Consider the following 24,129-nt stretch of genomic DNA (forward strand, 5'->3'; position numbering starts at 1 on the left):
TGTGACTAGCATGTCCTACTGCAAACTACAATTACCAAAAGCATTTCCTTCTGGCTGTCAGCAGCTCCTACCTCTATAAATTTACCAGTAACACTACACTGCCTGTTCATTGAAAGCGTTAATTTAAATCTTTGCCCACCCCCTGAGCTTGCAAAGAGCAAGAGCCAGTATTTACACAGTCTGAATAGAGGAGGTGAAACCAGCCAGCACAGCCTGGGCCGTCACACAATGTGAGGAAAGAAAGGGCAAAAAAGCGTATCTGAGCATATGAAGTTAAACCCCATTTAGACACAACGATTATCTCTCAAAATTAGCTTAAAAGCCATCTTTTGAGTGATAGTCTTTGTGTGTAAATGTGCCTATCTTTCAGTTTTCTGCCAAACGAAGGTTTTTAGTTCTTCTTAAAAACAGTTGTTCAGCAGAACAGCTGATAAGCAGGACCGCACACTGTGTTCTGCCCATGGAGAGCTGATTACAGCTGATAACATTGTTACAACTGTTCTCAGTTCTCACCCTTGCCAGCAGAACAGCTGATTAGCAGGACTGCACACTGTGTCTGCTGTCCATGGTGCCGAATTCTCCACAGGGAGGCTGTGGCTAAACAATACAGCTAATTACAGAGCTCAGACCTCCTGCTGAGTTCTGTAACAGCTCCCAGAAGCTCATTTGCATGCAAATAAAGCTGATAAGTACTGATAGCATTTAGTGCCTATTAGTACTTTTATGCAAAACGATAGTTGATCTTTCAATCTTTTGAAAGATATCTGTGTATGTAAATGGACCTTTAAACTTTTGCCTAAGTAGGTGAGGGGGAGCTGAGCTGTGCTTACTAAATGCAAGGCTAAGAGAGCAGAGATACAGCCTACACTGCACATGGTCATCCTACCATGTGCTGAAGGATAGGACAAGGCCATTACATAGGAGTAAGGGCAGAATGAACTAAACATGTTAGACCAGAGTTGAGAAATACTGGAAGAGTATGCATGAGCAACTAAAGATAAGTAGAAAGTGGAAATTGGATGTTTGGGGGGCTAAGAATCAGGACTGGTACATTTTCAAAAAGTGGGTGTATTTGCAAAGATTAGTGATTTCAGATATAGAACACATTAAGCCACCCATGTGATCTTGGGGATAACGGTTTAAATGGGTTGTTCATGCTTAAAAAGCAATGTAGCTGAATGAAAAGAATTCTGCAAAAAAGAGTAGGCCAAACTTCCTCAAAAGGGATGTAAAAGACTCATCAAAAGTTATCACAAATGTGCCATTGTAGTTGTTATTGGCAAGGATGGCACAACCAGTCATTAGGCTTAGGGGGCAATTACTTTTTCACTTGGGTAATATAGGTTTTGAATAAATTCCTATCTTCAATAAATGGAATGATCATGTAAAAGCAGCATTTTGTGTCTACTTGTGTTGTAATATTAGTTTGATGACCTGAAACCTTTAAATGTGACCAATTAGTAAAAACAGAAGAAGTGCGATAAGGAGCAAATACTTTTTCCCAGCACTGTACATTTATAATGAATTCATGTGTTAAAAGTAACCAATAGAGTATCTGCACTACTATTTATGGCCAGTCATTAATATGGGGCTAGATATTCAGCCTTACAAGATCCACCAATGAGTCAGCTTCTGTAGTAAAGTTCCTTATCTTGTTATTTGTTTTGTTGCAGGTTAACTTCTTTATAATTACAATGTCTACTAGCAAAGAAATCTATGTACCAGGAGGTCGCAGACAGATACACCGGGCATTCTAGCATTGTACAAAGAATATGATTACTGCTGCTATCTTATAACTTTGGGAAAATGCCATAAAAAGATCATTAAGGGCGCCTTTGTATTTCTCAGTTCAAAGTCAAACAGACAATTCCTTATTTGATACTTAAGAAACTGCAATTTTAAACCAGAATGAGAGCCCAAGGACAATAAGATCGGAGATTTTAGGATGCAATGATGCATTAGAAATCAGTCAATGGACGGACTTAGTTAGTGAATTCAAATACGATTTCTTTTTGTAGGAAATGCAAATTTATAGAAGTTAAGGCAGTATAAAAGCTTTATGCAACATTAACAGGACCTACTTGTTCTAGATCACGGGGGAGTCTTATAAAGGAGAGAGTCTACAGCAAGAACATTCTCCTAACTGGTTCTCTGCTCTAAAGGGATCTGATTATTCTGGATTACTGAACAGGTTGACTGCAGAAGGGTTGTTGATCCAGGCATATATTGTGATTGCCAGATTGGAGTTGGGAAGGAATATTTTTGCCATGAGGAAAATTGGCTTCTACCTCATTGGGTTTTTTTTTGCTTTCCTCTGGATTAACACAGGGGGGGGGGGGGGGGGGGGGGAGCTGATTTCAGAAGATACAGCGCTCATCTCCAAGGTCTTCAGCTGTAAGTGCACTCCTTCACCTCCTAGTAAGCGCAGTGCAGGTGGTAAAGTGATGAGGAAGTGCCATCACCCCACCAGCGGCGCTGTGCTCAGTGCAGGCCGCTGGGTACCGGGTGAAGGAAGTGCTGACAGCCGAAGACTTCAGAGGTGAGACGCGTATCTGCAGGAATCAGCTGCGGGTACGCAGATGATTTCGAATCAAAATCCACACCAATGGTGCAGATTTTGACTCTGTTTTGGATGTGGAAATGCTGCTGAATTTACCGGGGGACCATAGCAGCCTATCAGAGCTCAACCTTTGTTTTACCAGAGCAGAATACAAAATGAAAGCTCCACTGTGATTGGTTGCCATAGGCAACTAATACTTTTTCTTTTAGACAAATTTCATCAATCCCCAATATGTTTTAAAAGAGTCGATAGCCTAAAAAAAAAAAAACAGCCCGACTGGTTCTATGCACTGTGTTGTCTGGTCCTGATCTTGCATAGTATAAAATTATAATGCAGTTCTATGTTGGATTATCAGATGCCGACAAGGGAATATCACTGATCAATAATTAAAAGTTTTGACATACCAGTAATGCGCTTCTATTTTCGCACTGTCCACATGTTTTGCCTTTGGACTTTGGCTTCTCTGCGGTTGGGAGATTAGTAGTCCTTGATAATGCCTTTTGTTTCTCAGGCTCTAGGTAAAGCGCAATACAGATCAAGTCATGTGAATGGAAAGGCAGAGAAGACTGAGGAAAGCACTTAATCACCTGTTATGTATTAAGTGTTCTGTGTTCTGGCAGAAAAACGTCACTTACGGGCAATCCACAGCCACAAATTATTCTACAATGTGCAGTGTACGATTAACGGAAGTTTGACTATTCAATATTTGTTCCTTCACAACTCACTAGTCAACATACGCAGCCATGCATTAGTTTAATTTAACAGGTTTGGTTATTGACAAGAGGCCAACACATGGAAATGGAATAAATCACAGTACATCTGACTAATGGAAGCAGGATGTCATATCTGCAAGTGAAAAATGGGACCAATTTACTTAGAGGACAGAATTAGTTAAAGGCTCCAGAGAAGCTGATAAATGGCTGTAATGTGACCGCATACATTCACTAATTGTTCAGCAATTAAAGGCGGAATATCTGTTAGCTTTAAAAAGAATGCGTCATCAGAAAATGGCCTACTGTTTAAAGAGTCAGTATAGATAGCTTTAGAAGAAACAGCTCCCATTGAATTCAATGGCAGCTGTTCCTACAGTACCAAACTAGGTCGCTGGAATATGGACAGCGCTATTGGCTTTCACATCAGCTGATCTGTGGAGATCCTTAGTGGTGGTACCCCATCGATCAAGCATTGATTACCTATCCTTAGGAGAGGTCATCAATAGTAAAAGTCCTAGTGAACTTCTTTAAATCAAGTTTCTATGTTGAACATTTTTTAAGGGTTTCTGGTGATTTTTTTCATTTTCCTTATCACTATGGACATTAACAAAATGTTTCAGCAGTCATCTCAACATCACAGGCAGGATTAAAATGAAAGGTAATACGTATATATAGATAACATAGGATGTGCAGTTACAGTGGGATATGGTCACAGCTCATCACCTCTGCACAGGCCACAGAGCACCCCCCAAGCACTCTCCTGTAGAAAGCAATGTGTCATCTCCAGACTAAAGATTCCTATGGGCCATGAGGCAGCTGTACAGAATAGGAAGTGTTAGCACATTAATAGAGTTAGTGACCAGAGTGAAAACTGCAAGATAATGGGATTTTGAAAAAAAATATACATAGTGACATAAAAAAAAAATACTAAAAATATAAAATAAATATATAAAACATAAAAACCTGATTTAAAGTGATTCTGTAGTCCCGGGACAACTAGAGGGGAAAGAAATATTACCTAGTGCGCTCCTTTCTCAACATTCTCCCTCTGATCTGCTGGCTTCCACGACCCACTTCAGTCTTCCCAGTTGGGAGAACTTCCCTGACTATCCGATTCTCAATGTGTAAGCAGTATAAGATATCGCACACTGCTCCTTGATTGGCCAGCAGTGCTCTAGTGAGAACCACTGGCCAATCCAAAGACAGAGTGAAGTATCTCAGACTACCGATTCACTACCTGTACAGTGTATATCAGATAGTCAGGGAAGCGCTGGAGCCACCTTAGAAGCATGAAGAGGAGCCAGGAAATGGGCAGCTACTGAAACACATCATGGAAGACCAAAGAGGTTCTGGGGGAGAACAGTGAGAAAGAAGAGCACCAGCAGACAGAACTAGCACAACTCTATATGCTGTGTGGCGGCCTACAATGGTATTTCAAAGGGAGAGAGCCTGCAGTACCGTTCCACGCCATAGCGCAGTGTACAGAATTGTGAAGCGCTTCAGGAAACACCTGTGCCATATGTCAGATCCCGGTTGATCTGATATTAATGACCTATTCCAAGGTTTGGTCATCAATAAAAAAGATCTGTAAAACTACTTTATAGGGTCATGTCAAGAAGACTGAGACCCCCCACAATACCGAGAATGGGGTCCTCGCGGTGAAGTGGAGAGGAATTAAAGTGGGGGTCATGCATGCATGGCACCGCTCCATTCATTTCAATAGGGCTGATGGAAATAGCAAAGTAAAAGCACTCAGCTGTCTCCATCAGCCGCACTGAAGATGAATGGAGTGGCACAGCACGATCGCTGCTCCACTCAATCTCCTCCTCACTGCAGATGGGTGCAGTAAGCCTACAGTGAGAGGTGAACACAGTACCCTTGTTATCAGACCCCCACCGATCAGATGTTTGTCCCTGAGTGGGGAAAAAAAGTTCATGTTGGGATAACCCCTTTAGAGACTGACTGGTATCATTTGGTATGTCCATTTCTAATAAGATATTTTACCTGAAACTGAACTTTGGAGAACTTTCAATTTCACTTTTCCAGCAGAAATCTAAAATAAATCGCAAAAGAAAAATCATATTTTGGTGGAATTACAATGCAATTAAGAACAAACATTTTGGATACCACAAAAATCTATCTTAAAACAGTTTGCAATACTTTTCCAAGAAAGACAGGGCTAACCAAATAAATTCAGCGGATGTTCTGCACCATTCCCTATGTGGGTCCTACTACCATTTTCAACTGTGTGATGTTTGGTCATTGAGGGATTAAAGCATTCCGGTCACGAAGGGGTTCACATAATTTCATTGTTTCCATAGAGCAGTTTCAAATGTATTCACGTGTACACTGCACCTTTTGCATTTGATGCTGTGGCAGCTGTAATCACAGATTTGGCACCGTCAGCAGATAATTAATGGGCATTGCATAGCGTTTTCATACAGCGAGGAATTTCAAATCCCCAATCCAAATTTCAATACAAAATACAATATTGAAGAAAATACAAAGAAAAGAGTAATCCCCAGCACAAAGCTGTCAGTCTCCACCGGCAGACTTCTTATTACAATAAATGGATCCTTGATTCTGTTCGGCATCCTGCGAGTGCAGCACACAAGCTGATTGCTCCCTGTGTTCTGCTGGTTATCTACTTGACTATGACAGACAGAGGCTGATAGACGGCTGCCACAAGGGTGGCGAGTCTCCCGTTCTACTGATCATTTATTATTTGACATTCATACTGATTTACAGAAGTAAAAGTGCATATTAACAATGAACGCGGCTATAAAGTAGGCAATAACAGTTCACTCTATTTTCTCTGATTTAATGTAAGAAGTCTGAACTGTACTTACAGATACAAGCCTCGCACACTAGTTCACCGCAGGATGCAGACAGCCCCACTGTTATGTGATGGAGGCTGCATCTGACTTTGTGATGTGGTGTCAGTACATGGGGGGTGTACTTACCGAGGTGCTGGGCAACCTACCTGATCCAACAGCATGGGTGTGACTAGAATGTGCCTTTTACACGCATAATCATTGTGCAAATAATCTTTGTGTTCTTGCTGTATAGTTATTGAGTGCAAACACGTTCAGCAAACCGAGCGGTCAGCGATAAATCGCTAGATTCTCGCTGATTGGATCTTTCATGTGGACCTAAAAATCTTTGTTTGTCTGCGGCAAATCCTTTCATATGAACAGGCATTGAAATGATTTGCTGACTTTCTAGCAGTCGCAGATGGGTTGATTAGAGATGACCAAAAGTAGGTAATTGACCAATATTGTTCAGTGTGGGGCCTCATTCACATGAGCGTTTTTACAGGGCTAATTTAGCAGCAATAAACAATCGCAACCATGTGAAGCAATGGAGTCCGATTAAAAAAAATGCTCAAGGACATAACTCACAGAAAAAGCAGCCAGATACACAATATATACTACAGTAAAGGCTTAATCACCCTTTAACCTGGTAGCATGCAGCAAGCCAGATTGCAATATAGACTGATTGAGCTGACTGTGCTGACTGATTGAGCAGCCACTCAACTCAACCCAAGGTAGGGGAGGGGTGACTGCTAACAAACCCAGTCCGCACAATATGAACTGATAACAAGATGACCGCCATAGAGAGGAGCGCAACACATACAGGCGTACAACCCACACTAACTAAGCAGTGGATTGCCCTGCATAAATCAGTGGGCCACCCTGGGCTCCTTCAGCATCTATAGCAAATTGCATGAATAAAGAACACACACTGATAAATGCGGGCGATAGTTGGTATTATAGGCCCAAAACACGTAAGCTGACACGCCGCGGCAAGGCCACCGCACGTACACCAGAACTCACGCTATCTCACAATTAACTACATAAAATCACAGAGGTGAGAAAAAAATGGTCAAAGACAGCTCACAGAAAAAGCAGCCAGATACAGGATATATGCTGCAGGAAAAGCTCAATCGCCATTTAACATGGTAGCATGCAGCAAGCCAGATTGCAATGTAGAGAAGCAAACTGTTCAGGTGCAGACTGATTGAGCAGCCACTCAACTTAACCCAAGGTGAGGGAGGGGTGACTGCTAACAAACCCAGTCTGCATAATATGAAGCGATGCATTCATTCACATCGGAGATTATTAGCCGCGTAAAACATCCGACGAAGATAGGTCTTGCCCTATCTTTCGGCCGCGATCAGCTGGCGGCTCCCATAGGCTTCTATGTGGGGGTGGGGGGAGTTTAGCAGTGGCTAGCGCTGCTAAACCATGTCAGCTGGCTCTATTTCAATAATAGAAGCTTTGCTGAGTATTTATGTCGGCTGAAGGAATTCCAGGCTGCGGCGTATATACACCACACCCGACCGTGTGTATGGGCAAGAATACGCGAGATTTAGCAAAAAAAAAAAAGCGCATCACCCATGTGAAAGAGGCCTTAGAGAGTATTCACACAAATGATTTTTACAGCACAAGTACTGTCCGATTCCAAGATGAAAAAACCCGCACATGCATTTGAATGGCTTAATTCACACAGGTAGTTTTTCTCTCGGACCGATAGTTCGAATTAGAAAAATTGCTGCATGTCCTATTTTTTTGAGATTCTTCCAAAAATCGCTTATTATTTTCTATGGCAGCATGAAATAAAAACATCATGCGATTTTCATGCAAGAGAAATGCAGGTTCTTATGGAGAACACATGAAAAGAAGAACGGGGAAGTGCGGAGCAGAGGAAAACATGCAATAAAACCCACACGAGAAATCGCATTGAGAATGGTCAGTTTTTCACCGGCCAAGATCGCAGGTGTGAATACAGCCTAAATGCATGTCAAGCGGAAGATATACAATTGCTACTTTACCGCTTGTCACATGCACATTCCAATTCATCTTGCAGTGTAAAAGGGCCTTAAGACAGCTTTGACATTTCTCTTCCATGGCATTGTGACTTGCACGCATGCTGCTTGGAGCTGATGGCTTAACCTTGTAACAGTAATTATGGTCGTTTCACTGATATGTTCTAACTTGGATTTCTTCATCGGTGAGTTGAGGTAATATAAGCTATCGATGTCCCTTAACCCCTTGAGTGGCACGCCCGGAAATTTTCCGGGACGAGCTCCACTGCCGATAGTGATCTAGCCCGGAAGATTTCCGGGCTGTGTATCACTATGGGAGCTGCAGAGCACAATGCCACAAGCTGTGACAGTGTGCTCTGCCTGCACAGACCCACAGAGAACAAAGCAAGGGCTTTGAAAAACCAGCAGAAGATATTGCCGATACCGGCAATCTCCTGCTTTGTTTACAGGTTGCCATAGAGACCATCGGCTTGTCAGAAGCAAGCCGATGGTCTCTGTGGCAGGGAGAGCTTGGTGCTTGGCTGTCAGAGGACAGCTAGGTACCAGCTCTTACAGCAGAGATCAGAGAAAACCTCCGATCTCTGCTGTGTTAACCCTTTACATGCGGCAGTCTATGTGATTGCAGCATGTAAAGGGCTGTCACTGCAGCATGTAAAGGGCTGTCACCATCAGACCCCGGGAATGTGATCAGGGGGTCCTGATGGGTCCCTGTGGAAGTCCCCTAAAGGGACAAAAAAATAAAAATAAATAAAAATTTTAAAAAATTAAAAAAAAAAGTTAAAAAATTATAAAAAAAATAATAAAAACACTTGTCTCCCTTTACTTTGTAAAAAATCAAAAATACAATCACACATGTGGTATCCATGCGTCATAATGACCCAGAGAAGGAAGTTAATACATTATTTAACCCCTTAATGACATGGCCCCTTTTTTTCTTTTTTCCCCCATTTCTTTTTTTCCTCCCCCCTGTTTAAAAAAATCACAACTTGTCCCGCAAAAAACAAGCCCTTATATGGCCATGTCAATGGAAAAATGAAAAAGTTATGGCTCTTGAGACGCAACTGCAAAATTAGTTGAAATTCAATGATTAGACCATTTTAAAAAACCAGCCCTGGTGGGCACGACAGGGTGGTAGGAAACCTGCCACTCAAGGGGTTAAAGTAGTTCCATTCTTATGGAGCCCACAGATCGTGGCACTCAGCACCGATCTCCCCAAGCACCCATCCACGTCCCTGGAAGCTTCTCGCCTCTGGCCCACGGCCACCAGTAGCCGCTTCTTCCTTTGTACACATCCTCGTATTTTAAACATGTAACTTCTAAGGGGGTTAATTGGTTGCTGTAACCAGTTACTGTGGTGACGTTACAATACCTTTCCAGTGTTTTCTTTATCATGCCGTTGATTCTGAGCTTGTCCAGATATCCAGTGATACGGACCTGACCGTCTGCAAAAAGTATATGTACCTGTATATTAGAAATATCAGCATTTTTGTCTAGGTACGCTACAAAAAACAACAGAAGTTACATGGTTTTAAGAAAATATTTCATGACATTATAAATATTAAATATTTAGTTTGAAGAGTAATTGTTTTGACATTTTTAAGTATTTGACCGGTTACTGTCTAGAATCGGCGGAGCTGGATGATTGGCTCTACTCTATCTCTGATTTTTTTCCTAAGTTTCCTTGATAAAAGGCAAGCTCTTCTTAGGTCCGGCTCACCGTGCTCTCATTGTGTCAAGTGGGTTGTCCCCCACCACTCACTCTTAGTGGGTGATGTCAAACTTTATTGACAATCCAACATCACCCATTGAGAGAGAACAGTTGGGACCACCCACTTGACAAATTAAAAGTGTCAGGAGCTGGATCTAAGAAGAGCCTGGAAAGAGAAAATACAGGGATACAGCCAGCATGGCAACGGCTGCATGGATATGCAACTAGCCCTGCTGACCCTATCTAATGTCAAGTCCTTTTAAATTGGAGCTATTACAGGGACACTTTATTTACTACTCAAGTACAACTCACCTCCTGTTCCGAAAATCAACTAATAAAGCCCTTCATTCATATGTGTGCTATAATTTGTGACTTTTCCCTATTCTCGCCACTTTTGACAAGAGAATGATTGGACAAATGATATGCTAGCAATTTGGAGCATGAAGACAAGGGATATCACAGAAACGGTAAGTAGGTTTAAATAATGTTACATTACAAAGCTATATATTGTGTTATATACTTTTAGATTAGAATTTATTAAAATAGTATATTATTCACTGCGTTGAATGTCCAGCTACATATTGTCATGTTCTTATAGGTGTGAGAGAAAGGGATATATTCCTGTAATAGCAAAATCCAGCACACATAGATGTAATTCTTCCTTACATTTCGCTCAAGTTCTCCACATGTGGATCTGAAATCTGTATCATGGCCCCAAGGCTGGTCCCACAGCGGGTAGCCGCAAGCGGATTAGCCCTGTCGTCAAACCGCAAATCTGCAACAGAAATCTGAGGATCAGCCTCAAATTTCTACTGCAGAGTCTATGGCAATACACAGTAGATTGTTTGTGAAGAAAATGTGCCATGTGCACATAGTCTTACACTCATCAATGGTTTGAGGGTTGCTTTTCCCAAATTTGCAGTCAATAGTCTAAAAGAAGAATATATTTAATGCAACATTAACGATTGCCCTTGTTTGGTTTTGGATGTTTTAAGATGAGCCAAGTTTTTTTTTCTTGGCACAATAGAGTACAATGCATAGTGCCCAGAGGAGCATTGTAGAAGGAAATGGCAATGAAAATACAAGCTGCGTGATGATATTAAGTCTCCAAAAATGCAGAAGGGAAGAGGATACATAATCTAATGTTCACTAAAGCTTCTCACTCAGAGCTGAGCAGTAATGTGTATAAAGCAATGATTTATTTGGGTGTGTGTGTGTGTGTGTGGGGGGGGGCAGGGTTGGTGTATAAAGGGAACCTGTCAACTTGAACATGCAGTCCATTCCGCAGGCAACATGCTATAGGGCGGGATGAGCTGAGCAGAATTATATATATTATACTCACATACATAATTATATGGCAATTACAGAGGTAAATTATTAAATTACATAGATAGATAGATAGACAGATAGATAGATCTAGATATATGTAATTAATGGGAATAGAATCATCTGTGATCTTTCTGAGCTTAAAGGGGTTGTCCCGCGCCGAAACGTTTTTGTTTTTTTTTCAACCCCCCCCCCCCCGTTCGGCGCGAGACAACCCCGATGCAGGGGTTAAAAAAGAACACCGGACAGCGCTTACCTGAATCCCCGCGCTCCGGTGACTTCTTACTTACCTCCTGAAGATGGCCGCCGGCATCTTCTCCCTCGGTGGACCGCAGGGCTTCTGTGCGGTCCATTGCCGATTCCAGCCTCCTGATTGGCTGGAATCGGCACGTGATGGGGCGGAGCTACACGGAGCTACACGGAGCCCCATTGAGGAAAGCAGAAGACCCGGACTGCGCAAGCGCGTCTAATTTGGCCATTAGACGGCGAAAATTAGACGGCAACCATGGAGACGAGGACGCTAGCAACGGAGCAGGTAAGTGAATAACTTTTGATAACTTCTGTATGGCTCATAATTAATGCACAATGTACATTACAAAGTGCATTAATATGGCCATACAGAAGTGTATAGACCCACTTGCTGCCGCGGGACAACCCCTTTAATGGTCCAATGGGCGGTCCTCTCAGTGATTGCCAGACTTTCTTGTATACACATATAGCTGTCAATCGCTGATAGGACCGCCCATTGGACCACTAAGTTCCAAAGGAGATGTAAATGAGTAAAATACAAGTTATACAGACTTTTTCCCCAAAACTTTTATATCAATCTAGCCAGCTTTTCCTGCTCTACAACTTGCTTCTTGCACTGCATGTTGAATGTGGCAGGTTTTCTTTAAATTTTCTTAGTCAAAACCGTTAGATTGAGGAACATGCTTTTTTACCAATCTTCTGTAGATGTGACAGTATTTTCTGCATCACTCATTCTAGTTGTGTGGTCAGCCTGAACACTGAAAATACAGTGTTATTCAAGTGGGATTGCATTATTTAACAAGGATGTTGATTCCATCACAGGCAAGAAATACGATAAATATGAAAAGTCAACCAAGTGTGATCACAGATTAGTATGTGGCCTACTGTCTCCTAATGGGGAGTCAAATGTTTACATGCTGGGACTGGGATGCTCTGAGATAAAATAAAACTTACTGATGAATTCAAGAACATTTCCACTCAATATTGTACTTATGATAGTAAATCAGACTTTGGCATCAAAGTTAGTAATTTCCTTTTATATACTACCAAAGCTATTTGTGTTTTATAAGCTGGCAGACATGTTTGCAGAGGTAGCCACAGGACTTACTTCCATATTAGCTATTACTTTTGAGTCAGTTTCTTAGCAGTTGAGAACCTGTTACTGTTGTCAGTAAAGCTACATTGCAGTGTATGTTTGCCATATGCACCAGGAAAACTCTTTGTGCATACATCAAACATATCCATAGGCAGCACCATGGCTCAATAGTTAGCATTGTTGCCAGCACCAAGTTCCTGGGTTCAAATACAACCAAGGGCAACATCTGCATGGAGTCTGTATGTTCTCCCCATGTTTGCATGGGTTTCCTCCCACACTTCAAAAACATACTAACAGGTTAAAGGGGTTGTCGAGTTGTAAATTATTGATGGCCCATGTGTAGGATAGGCCATCAATAGTAGATTAACAGGGGTCTGCCACCCTGAAGATCAGCTGTTGGCGGGGCTGGGGGTTCATTCATTGAGCTTTTTTATGCAAGAAGCAGGCAGCTCAGTTTGGTGTTGCAGACCAAGTTCCCATTGAAGTGAACAGGAATTTCGCCTGTAACACCAAGCTTGGCCACAGCAGTGGGAACGGAGCTGTCTACTTGCTGCATAAATCAGCTCAGTGCATGAACACACTGGTCCAGAAAACAGCTAATTAGCAAATATCCCTGTCGGCACACACCCGCTGATCTACTATTGATGCCCTATCCTAAGGATAGGCCACAACTGGACAACGCCTTTAATTTGCAATTCAGATTGTGAGCCCCGATAGGGGTAGGAACCGATGTCACAGAAAATACCTCTGCACAGTGTGATAGACATGATGATTGGTTGGTGTAAAATGTCTATCGATTTGCACTAGACGTATTATGTGTGTTTTGTGACTTCAGCCTAAGGTGGAACTCTGCTGCATAAGGAAAGAGTTAAATCACAGTGTTATGTTATTGCTTGAGTGTTTTCCCAGTCCTCCCCATCCCCCACACACAGAATCTTCTTGAACAAAGGGATATCTACTTTCACTTTCAGATTTGGACACATGTTAAAGACAAAGGCTTCTACTTGAGAGAGGTGGGGAGAAGGGGAGGCGGAGGATTCTATATGATCCGACAAATGAGAATCCTATATGTTACTGATGTAACCTGTTGCACGCCCATTGTGTGTCTGTACAATAAAAGGCCCTGTCTGGCTGTTTCTGGGCAGAGAGCCATTTTGGATATGAGGCTGATAGCTTGTGTCTAATTTGCTCCACGAAGTGTGCACACGATACAATTAGGAAAGCGACAAAATACCCCAAAAGCCTGCTGGAGAAAATCATAATCCAGATCACACAGTGCTGCAGAATATATATATGCACAACATAAATTAATAGAAATAATAATAGACCCGACGGAGGCCAAAAGAGTGTCCTTCTGGCCTCCATTGTGCCAGAATACATCGATTTACCGTTTTTGTTGTGAGCGCTATTCCATACATAGGCAACCAGTCAATAAGGCATATACAGTATTCTTTTTTTTTTTTACAATGGAACTCTATAAGCAACATATGAGTGGCACTCGTACTGTATGAAGTAACAAAGTGACAGTTTATTATCAGTTGCTAAAAAGCTACATTAAAAGTGAATTGCAACACAGATCATGTTGTACATTTGGCAAAGACAAGATATTTAACTAACTTTGACTATCATTCTCACTAGTCCTCATCAATTACAAGATTTTTGCAACTTTAGTACATATCAAAGGGCTTAAAGAGAATCTGTCAGCGGTACTGGTGTATCTTGTCTCCAGCGGAACTATGGGTGGAGACCTGGGATTGTCCTGGTGAAGTTCTAGGCAACAAGATACAGCAGTACCTTTGTCGGCTCCTATAAACCCAATAAGCTGCTGTACAGTTATGGGATTTTAGGAGCTGGGAAGCTGAATGAGCCCCATAAGCTGCAGTTGCAGGCTCATAGGTGCTGAAGCAGGGGATGAGACTATCATACTTACCTTGCAAGCATCATGAGCACTACATAGGTGAGTGCCCATAATTAGAGTAGTAGTTCTGGGTACATACACAAGTAGTCTGGGATGTATGCAGCCAGTGCTTTGTAAGTGGACACTGGGGGAATACTGAAGAAGGTAAGTATGATAGTATGATAGTCACATCCCTGATACAGCACTTCAGCACCTATAAGGCTATACCTGCAGTTTAGGGGGCTCATGGGAGCTGTCAGACACCCATTAATGGCGCAGTCAGACGAGCGTGTGTTTTTTTGCCTGCCTATGTGCGCAAAAAAAAATGCACTCCTCGCATATGCGGAAAACGTGTGACTGGTCACGCAGCGCATGAAACTTTGCGCGTTGACTAGAGCAGCTGTGCTTAGAGAAGGGCAGCTGCTCTGCAAAGAGAGAGAAGAAGCCCCGGAGGGCTCTGGGATTTCCCCTGAGCAGGGACAGTGAGCAGAGCTATAGGGGTTTCCAGAGCAGGGAGAGACGGAACAGGGCTATGGGTAAACCCCCAATAGCTCTGCTCACTGTCCCTGCTCAGGGGAAATCCCCCGAGGCAGCGCTGTCTCTCTCTCTGCTATGGACAGATCCCAAGGTAATCCCCCGAGAGCATGTGAGTAGGGCGTGGGGCTAGAGGGACCTGGCTCCCTTAGTCCCGCCCCTAGCCACACCCTTCTTGGTTTGCTATGGGGATTCTATCCCCTCTGCCCACGTTCTCGGGAAAGCCCTGAAACCCCGCCACCCTCTATCCTCCCTTGAGAAGGGAGGGGGGGGGTCCCCAACTGCCCCCCACTGCTGGGGAATTGTCCAGCAGGCGGGCAGTAGGAATATCCCGCTGCTTACAGCAGGACATTTAAAAGGTGCTGCTCAAAAGCACTTTTTAAATGTCTCGTTCTAAAATCCTGTCAATCCCCGTGGGGATTAATGGAACCTACGGGGAGGCCCCTCATCCCCGTGGGTACTAATAGGAGTTAACAGTGGGACATTTACCAGGTGCTTCTGGCCAGAAGCACCTTTTAAATGCCCTGCTGTAAGCAGCAGGGAAGCTATTCCCTGCGCAGGAGTTTACATTAACTCCTGCTCCCATAGAAGTCAATGTAAACTCCTGTCGGTGCGCACAACAGATAGTGCTTGTTCTATCTTTTTTAGGTGCGCACCTTTTAGAAGCGTTCATTTTCATAGCACATAAAACAGACTTGTCTGACTGCGCCCTAATGGCCATGTGACCAAGAGTCATATAGACTTATTGTCACAAATGTTAAGGGAGTGCCTAGGAGAAAAGGAGACCAGCCTCAGAAGAAAAAGCAATTTTTCTGAACTATATTTATTTATTTCCCAGCAGGTTAAACACATTTTAAAAGGCCTGACAATCTCTTTCATGGTCTGCGCAACTGTGCAAGTAGGACACGGTCAGGACAAACATGGACAAATTATGTTAGAAGTTTTGGGACTTTTGAAATGGTGATTTTCAAGAACACATTTTTAGTAGTACCCTTACATATACAATAGTGGGGAAACACTTTTAATAGAGTAAATTATAATGACAAAGTAAGTAATAAAAACTGGCTCTTCATTTACTTACCCTCTTTCTTCTTTCTCTCTACTCAAACTTTGACGCAATTGGTTCAGCTTCTGTTCCATTTCCTGATTATGTCTCTCAATTTGCAATGTTTCCATATGAAGCTCTCTAATATTCCTTAATAAACAAGGCATTGTCAGTATGATTTAATGAGAATGACGCAACTATTCTCTTTCATGAGAAAACAATCAGAAAATCTAATTCCAAAAGTCAAATGTATGTTTTTTGAGAATACTGTAACTCAACCCCCAAATTTTAATTCTGATTGACCTTGAATATCCTTCAAGTAAATTTAATAGGGAATGGCATTATTTCTGTCCATTATACGATTTGCATTCTACATTTATCCTGTTTTCCCCTCTGCAGGCTCCATCTCTAATTGTGCATTTTCCCTGAGCTATTGTGTGAACACTAGCTGACATGATGTCACCCGTACACAGCACCCATAGAAAACAGGAGATCCTGCCACCCTCTCTCTTTGTAGAATACCCTCAGAAGCAGCAGTATCATGGAGGACATTATACTGCAGTACTGAGCAGTATAGTTGGGAATCCAGCACTGGAGGAAGGGGGGAGGGGGGAATAAAGCACTAACGCTATAGCAGAGTCTCTCGGTCTTTCTCACTCTACAGTTACTTCCTCCTCCTCTTCTCCTTTCCATAGATGTCTATAGGCAGCATGTAACCTGATTCTTCAGTGAGCTGTTCCATCCAGAGACGGATGAATACCAAATAATAAAACATTAATATTTCAAAGTGAATTAATGATCAGCGCAAGAGGCACGGGTAGAAGAAGTGGCTCATAAGTGGAGAAAGAGGCATTTTTCTCTAATAAGCTATATTATAGAGTTTTTTTATACTCAGTTGCACTATTGATTTCTGAAATGTTCGTTGAAAGTACAGTGTCTACTGAAGGAGTGAGGAAATTGTATTTCCTGTGTTTGTAGAAGACTACCTTCAAACTTTCATGCTATTCTTTTCCATCTGGTTTTCTTTGCTTATAGGAAAGAGCACCATGCTGTTCTATTTTATAGCAATGCAAACCTGACATGTATATCAATGGGATCCATTAAGATCCATTATGAAAATGGATCATAATGATCCAACATACAGCATCCATCATATACTAGCTTATGTAAAAACAGAAGCCATGATGCCAGTATCAGCACAACATAACAATTTTGCATTATTTTCCAGAAATTAAATATGTTTTTCCAGACACGGCTGTACTTGTTTAAGCAGTCTGCATATTGAAATCTCTAAAAACTCCCCATGCAATCTTTCACATACTATAATGTTTAATAGAATAGTCAGACATCCTCATTTTACTAAAATCCATGAACAGTTGGCAGAATATCATCTAAGGTATTGTACTCACTTGGTTTTTAATCTGACTGCGTTGCCACTCTTTGCAGTAGGAACTATAACAAAATCACTGCTCATGCTTGATGCAGAAGTCGCTTCTTTCAGAGCCTAAAAATGAAATTTGACAAAAAGGATAGAAGAAAAATTGTAAATCTGTAGGTTACTCATACAGAATAGCAGTATTCAAACCTACTCCCCTGTATGATTTGTGGCTAGATGAGGCATACAAGTAAGGGCACGTTTATACCTGTGCTAAAGAGGTTCCATTATTAGAAAATACAATTTCCAAGCTGCCAGGCGAAAAAAAAAAAAGCATACTCACCTCTCCTTGCCCACCCGGTACGCAGTTGAACAGATTCCATGGCACTGGCCTCCTGGTAGACAGCCGGTAGAAGTCAGGTGGCGGCATCGTCAACGACCCAAGCTCTGCAAGGTTGGATGGGAACTGTCTGTGGGCCGCCATTTTCAGGTCTCTATAGAGATGTTTGATTGGAGTTCAAGTCAGGACTCTGGCTGGGCCACTCAAAGAGTTTTCCCTAAGCCACTCCTGTGTTGTCTTGGCTGTGTGCTTAGGGTCATTGTCTTATTGGAACCAATGCCCAGTCTGAGGTCCCTTATGCTCTATATCAGGTTTTCATTAAGAAAATGTCTGTACTTTGCTCCATCCAGCTTACCATCAACCCTGACCGGTCTCCCTGTCCCAGCCGCTTAAAAACACCCCCACAGCATGATGCTGCCACCACCATGCTTCTCCATAGGGATGGTATTGGACAAGTGATGAGCAGTGCCTCGTTTCCTCTCAACATAACGCTTAGGGTACTTTTAGATGGGACGATTATCCTTCAAAAAAATCATTCAAACAAGCGAAAGTGAACACTAATCTTTTAGTCTAAAAGCGAGACAAGTACTGAACAACAAATGATAATCATTGGCTTTTCACTTGTCATTCAGGATCTTTGGAGCTCAACCAGAGTGACCATTGGGTTCTTGGTCACCTTCTCCCTAATTACTTAGTTTGGTTGGTCAACCACCTCCTTCGAGAGTTCTGGTTGTTCCAAACTTCTTCTATTTTAAGAATTATGGAAGTCCCTCTGCTCTTCGGAACTTACAGTTCAGCAGGAATGTTTCCGGAGCCTTCTCCAGATCAGTGCCTCCACAGTCTCAGAGGTCTACAGGGAAATAATTATTTCCTCCTCATGTCTTGGTTTTTATGAAAAACAAGAAGAGGAGCAGAGGAGGAGAATTTTGGAGTTTGTTGATCTTTCTCTGTTTGTTTTTAAATCGTAAATGCTGCCTGGAGGGAAAAACATACAGTGCAGTACAGCCTACTGCACAATATGTCAACCTATAGGAAAACAGAAAAAAAATGTAAACAAATCAACTACAGTGTACTGCAAAATAAACGCAATGAAGCGCAAACCTGTGAAACGTAGACAAACGTGTACTATAAGTTTTTCCTATATAACTCTTATGTATATGTCAAAGTATATATTTGCATACTTTTAACAGCATGAAAATGTATGGTGCTAGCGTGCGCAGAAAACGCAGCATGAACGCGGCCTAATACAAAACACTATTATGGTCTTAATTCATTAATACCAGCTCAGCAAACACCGTCTGATGCTTATCATTGATCACTGTATGGTCAAATAAGACTGCATTCAAAAACTGATTTTCTTGCTGTCAGACTACAAGATATATCTCATCCTGAACTAAGGCAGACAGAATAAAATGCCAGTAAATCATTTATGCATAAGAATCTCACAGCTGCTGTGTCCTCACATGAAAGGTGAGCTGAAAATAGCTTGTATCATACTGTATAATAAACCCCCAAGCGCAGCGCGGCAGAATGATACTTGTCTCGCTTTAAAATGATCTTAATTTCTAGTCTATCTTCACACAATACAAAGAAGCCCAGTGTAATACAATAGCAGCCAGCTACCTAACCAAGTATAATGACTGTTGTTGTGTAGTGGCTCATACAACTACTATTATTGATTTCTAAGCACAAAGAAAGGGGAAATCCTAAGTCTCCCGAAATAAATAAAATATAGTTTTATCAGTTCTGCTGGAGGCAATAACGCTACAAATGATGCCTGAGAAGCTGTCAGCTACAAACTTCTCTCTACAAAGAGAATTAAAGGAATTTCACACACAGCATTTTTAGAAAAAGACAAAAGTTTTTGTGCCAGTTTTTTAATGCAATTTTTTTTTTCAACCAAATCCATAAGTACACTCAAAAAAGAATGAGAAATATAAGGGAAGGACTTAAGGATCTCCTTCTTATTAAACCCACTTCTGGTTTGGGCTCAAAAAGCTGCATTAAAAACTTTTTCCAAAAAAGGTGGCGTGTGAAAGTACCCTGGTCCTTTTAGGACTTGCCAATCTCTGATAGAAGGAATGGCAAGTCGTTAATGTTCAAATGACATCCATTAACAAATGGTTAAAGCCACCCTCTGGTCTTGGGACAAAATTCTGTACCAGGCCGGATGGGCAGTGGGGGAGGTGGGGTGTTTACATTACCTAGTGCCCACCTTTATTCAGCCGATCTTCCAGTTCCTGGGGCTCTTGTGTTGTGTTCCAAGAAAGCAGCTTCCCAGACTACTGCACACTGTGAATCAGTAATCAGCCACGGAATGCTGCTTTCTGATTGGCCAGGGCTGCTTACAATAGCAGCCCTGGCCAATTAGTGTAGTGTATAATTTCTTAGATTAGTAATGCACTACCAGTGCTGAATGCACACCAGATAGTATAAGAAGTCGCATTGCCATCTTGGCTTACAGAAGCAAGACCCAGGGAAATGAGAGCTGTACTCGAATAAAGACGGCACCAAGTAATAAAACCAACCCCTCTGGTTCCAGGACAAGTCTTTGTCCCGGGACCAGAGGGTCTCTTTAATTTTCTTACAACTGTTTCATAGACTATCCTAAACTGTCTATAGCCTGAAAGGACATCAGGACATTTGAAATCCTCCAAGTTTGTGACTACCACCAGTGCTAGCAGAAGCAATAATAAAAGATTAGGAAAACAATAGCTGCTTTTGTGTTCCTCAATGGCCCTGTACACACTTGCCTTAGGGGCCTCCAGTAAACTTTCCAGTATTTTTGATAGCAAGATTAATCCAGTCTACAGCACTATTCTTGTTAGTTTCAAAAGCCTACTAAAACTGCAATACATCTCATTAATGTCAAGTCTGATAATAAATCTGTCACAACATCAAGGCTTTCATCATAAATGAAGCCATAAAACTACTATGAACAGAGCCTTATATTCCCTAGGATCTTCTGAAGATCCTCCAAAAATGGTGTTAACTTTCTACAAATACTAAAGAAGTGGGCTGTCACATATGTCTAAGACTGTGGACAAACCTTGAGCAAGCAAGCTACCTACAGCAGTCAGGGTGAGTGTATGCAGGGACTGAACATTGCTAGAAGTAGGACCAGACAGGTGATGGGACTGAACAGACAAAATACAGGGCTGGACAGAAGAGAACTCTTGAACCTTCCTAACTGGACCAGCAACAAAGTGGAGCACCTATCCTGACAAGGATGACCCCACTGTCGTGCACGTGGCAAGGGCCGAAGTCAAAGAGGAATCGGGGGTTCAGAACAGAGAATCAGACCAGGGGCAATGAAAGAATCAGATGCAGAACACTGGACATGGATGATCAGACAACTGACAAACAGATAACAAACAAGTATGAGAGAGTTCAAAACTACAAAAAGGTAGGAATGCTGAGTCTTGACAGGGCCAGAATACTATCAGTATAAATAACCAGCACCATCTGCAAGGAAGTGCTAGTTAATACATCATAAGAAAGTAACTGATTGGCTGACTGGGTGGTCAATCTAAACAACCAGCTCAGCTTCAGGCAACATTCATAAAGTTACTGATTAGCTGGCTGAGCTGTCCATCAGCAGCCGGTACTTCAGCTGAACAGCAGCAGGGGGATGTTTAACCCTTGATGACCAGGACCAACTGCAATGCATGCACTGGGAGGTGCACTAAATGATTTGTATGTGACGTAGGTGATGGGATTTTCAATTTTTGGGGCAGCACATTGTAAGTACTGTGTGTTTTTATATTGAATTTAAAGAAATAAATGCAACATCAAAGACAAGTAAAATCACATTCGTAATTTCAATACGCAGTAAAAACATGAGTTTTACTGTAAATTGCTTTTACAACACTGTGGGGGACCGACCCACCAATCCCGAGAATAGGTCGGTTTTACCCCAATTCATCAATGGAGAGCCGGTGACACGTGTGATGACTGTTCATAGAAAATAATAGGAGGAAAGGAAAAGGTCTCTAAGTGCTACAGAAATGTATACGACACTGCTGCATACACAAAGCATGTGTGGTGGAACATATACAGTATTATGGGACAGTAGGGGTCACATTTTTCTCATGGATTCATATAGAATTAGTGTAGAAAAAATACATATAAAATGAGAGCCACAAAAGGGTACAGTATATCTAAATTTTCAACCATGCGACTGCAGACAGAAGACAAATGGAGATCATTTATACACAATCTTACAAATGTAGATCGCTCTAAAGGCCCATTTACACGGCCTGATGATTGCTCAAAGATCGCTCAAATGAGTTTGAGTGACAGCTTTGAGCGATCAATTTGCATAAACTATTAAGTAGCTATTCAACTACTTAATAGCAATTAAGTGTGCAAATGAAGCCTTAGCTGAAAGCAGTTATTAGCCCGAGGGCTCTTATCTGCTTTCAGCTTCCTTGTTCTCCAGTGGAAAACAATGCTATCAGCACAACCGATGGAGAACTGCTGATAAGGCTGAACAACGATTTTTAGGTTGGACTAAATTTAACGATCAGCTAGCAGTGCACGAAACATGCATGATAGGCGCACATTTAGATGCAACGATTATCGCTAAAACGATTGCCTTTTAGCAATTTTTTTAGCGATCATCATTCTGTTTAGACTAGAGATGAGCGAGCACCAAAATGCTCGGGTGCTCGTTACTCGGGACGAAATTATCGCGATGCTCGAGGGTTCGTTTCGAGTAACGAACCCCATTGAAGTCAATGGGCGACCCGAGCATTTTTGTATATCGCCGATGCTCGCTAAGGTTTCCATTTGTGAAAATCTGGGCAATTCAAGAAAGTGATGGGAACGACACAGCAACGGATAGGGCAGGCGAGGGGCTACATGTTGGGCTGCATCTCAAGTTCACAGGTCCCGCTATCAAGCCCTCATTAGCAATGCATACCTTAGCTAAGCACCACACTACCTCCAACAAAGCACAATCACTGCCTGCATGACACTCCGCTGCCACTTCTCCTGGGTTACATGCTGCCCAACACCCCCCCCCCCCCCCGCACGACCCAGTGTCCACAGCGCAAACAAACTGTCCCTGCGCAGTCTTCAGCTGCACTCATGCCACACCACCCTCATGTCTATTTATAAGTGCGTCTGCCATGAGGAGGAACCGCAGGCACACACTGCAGAGGGTTGGCACGGCTAGGCAGCGACCCTCTTTAAAAGGAGGGGGCGATAGCCCACAATGCTGTACAGAAGCAATGAGAAATATAATCCTGTGCCACCGGCATCAGGAGCTGCACACGTGGGCATAGCAATGGGGAACCTATGTGCCACACACTATTCATTCTGTCAAGGTGTCTGCATGCCCCAGTCAGACTGCGTTTTTATATAAATAGTCACAGGCAGCTACAACTCCGCAATGGGAATTCCGTGTGCACCCACAGCAAGGGTGGCTCCCTGGAACCCACCGGCGGTACATAAATATATCCCATTGCATTGCCCATCACAGCTGAGGTAATGTCGTGCTTAATGCAGGTGGGCTTCGGCCCACACTGCATGCCCCAGTCTGACTGGGGTCCTTTAGAAGTGGACACATGCAGTTACAACTCCGTGTGGACTGACAGCATGGGTGGGTGCCAGGAAGCCACTGGCGGTACATAAATATATCCCATTGCAGTGCCCAACACAGCTGATGTAACGTCAGCTGTAATGCAGGTGGGCTAAAAATTAATTTGATTACACTGTAGGCGAGGGCCCCCAAAAATTGGTGTACCAACAGTACTAATGTACCTCAGAAAAATTGCCCATGCCCAACCAAGAGGGCAGGTGAAACCCATTAATCGCTTTGGTTAATGTGGCTTAATTGGTAACTAGGCCTGGAGGCAGCCCAGTTAAAATAAAAATTGGTTCAGGTGAAAGTTTCAACGCTTTAATGAGCATTGAAACGTATAAAAATTGTTTACAAAAATTATATGACTGAGCCTTGTGGGCCTAAGAAAAATTGCCCGTTCGGCGTGATTACGTCAGGTTTCAGGAGGAGGAGGATGAATATTATACACAGATTGATGAAGCTAAAAGGTCCACGTTTTTGATGGTGATAGAGAACAATGCTTCCATCCGCGGGTGCAGCCTACGTATTGTTTAGGTATCGCTGCTGTCCGCTGGTGGAGAAGAGAAGTCTGGGGAAATCCAGGCTTTGTTCATCTTGATGAGTGTAAGCCTGTCGGCACTGTCGGTTGACAGGCGGGTACGCTTATCTGTGATGATTCCCCCAGCCGCACTAAACACCCTCTCCGACAAGACGCTAGCCGCAGGACAAGCAAGCACCTCCAGGGCATACAGCGGGAGTTCAGGCCACATGTCCAGCTTCGACACCCAGTAGTTGTAAGGGGCAGAGGCGTCACGGAGGACGGTCGTGCGATCGGCTACATACTCCCTCACCATCCTTTTACAGTGCTCCCGCCGACTCAGCCTTGACTGGG

General features: G+C 42.6%; 1 protein-coding gene across 1 annotated transcript in view; it reads right to left on the reverse strand.

Moving 5' to 3' along the window:
* Positions 1–24,129, reverse strand: part of ZBBX (zinc finger B-box domain containing) — a 178,589-nt gene that overhangs the window by 123,908 nt on the left and 30,552 nt on the right. The window contains exons 2-6 of the mRNA XM_066600685.1: positions 17,366–17,460; positions 15,993–16,106; positions 9,471–9,543; positions 5,278–5,326; positions 2,965–3,074 (exon numbers count right to left, since the gene is read on the reverse strand). Coding sequence (XP_066456782.1) covers positions 2,965–3,074; positions 5,278–5,326; positions 9,471–9,543; positions 15,993–16,106; positions 17,366–17,430 — 411 coding nt within the window. The 5' untranslated portion in view covers positions 17,431–17,460. The remainder of the gene's footprint in view (positions 1–2,964; positions 3,075–5,277; positions 5,327–9,470; positions 9,544–15,992; positions 16,107–17,365; positions 17,461–24,129) is intronic.

The sequence above is a fragment of the Eleutherodactylus coqui genome, chromosome 1 (assembly GCF_035609145.1).
Source record: "Eleutherodactylus coqui strain aEleCoq1 chromosome 1, aEleCoq1.hap1, whole genome shotgun sequence".
NCBI lineage: Eukaryota > Metazoa > Chordata > Amphibia > Anura > Eleutherodactylidae > Eleutherodactylus > Eleutherodactylus coqui.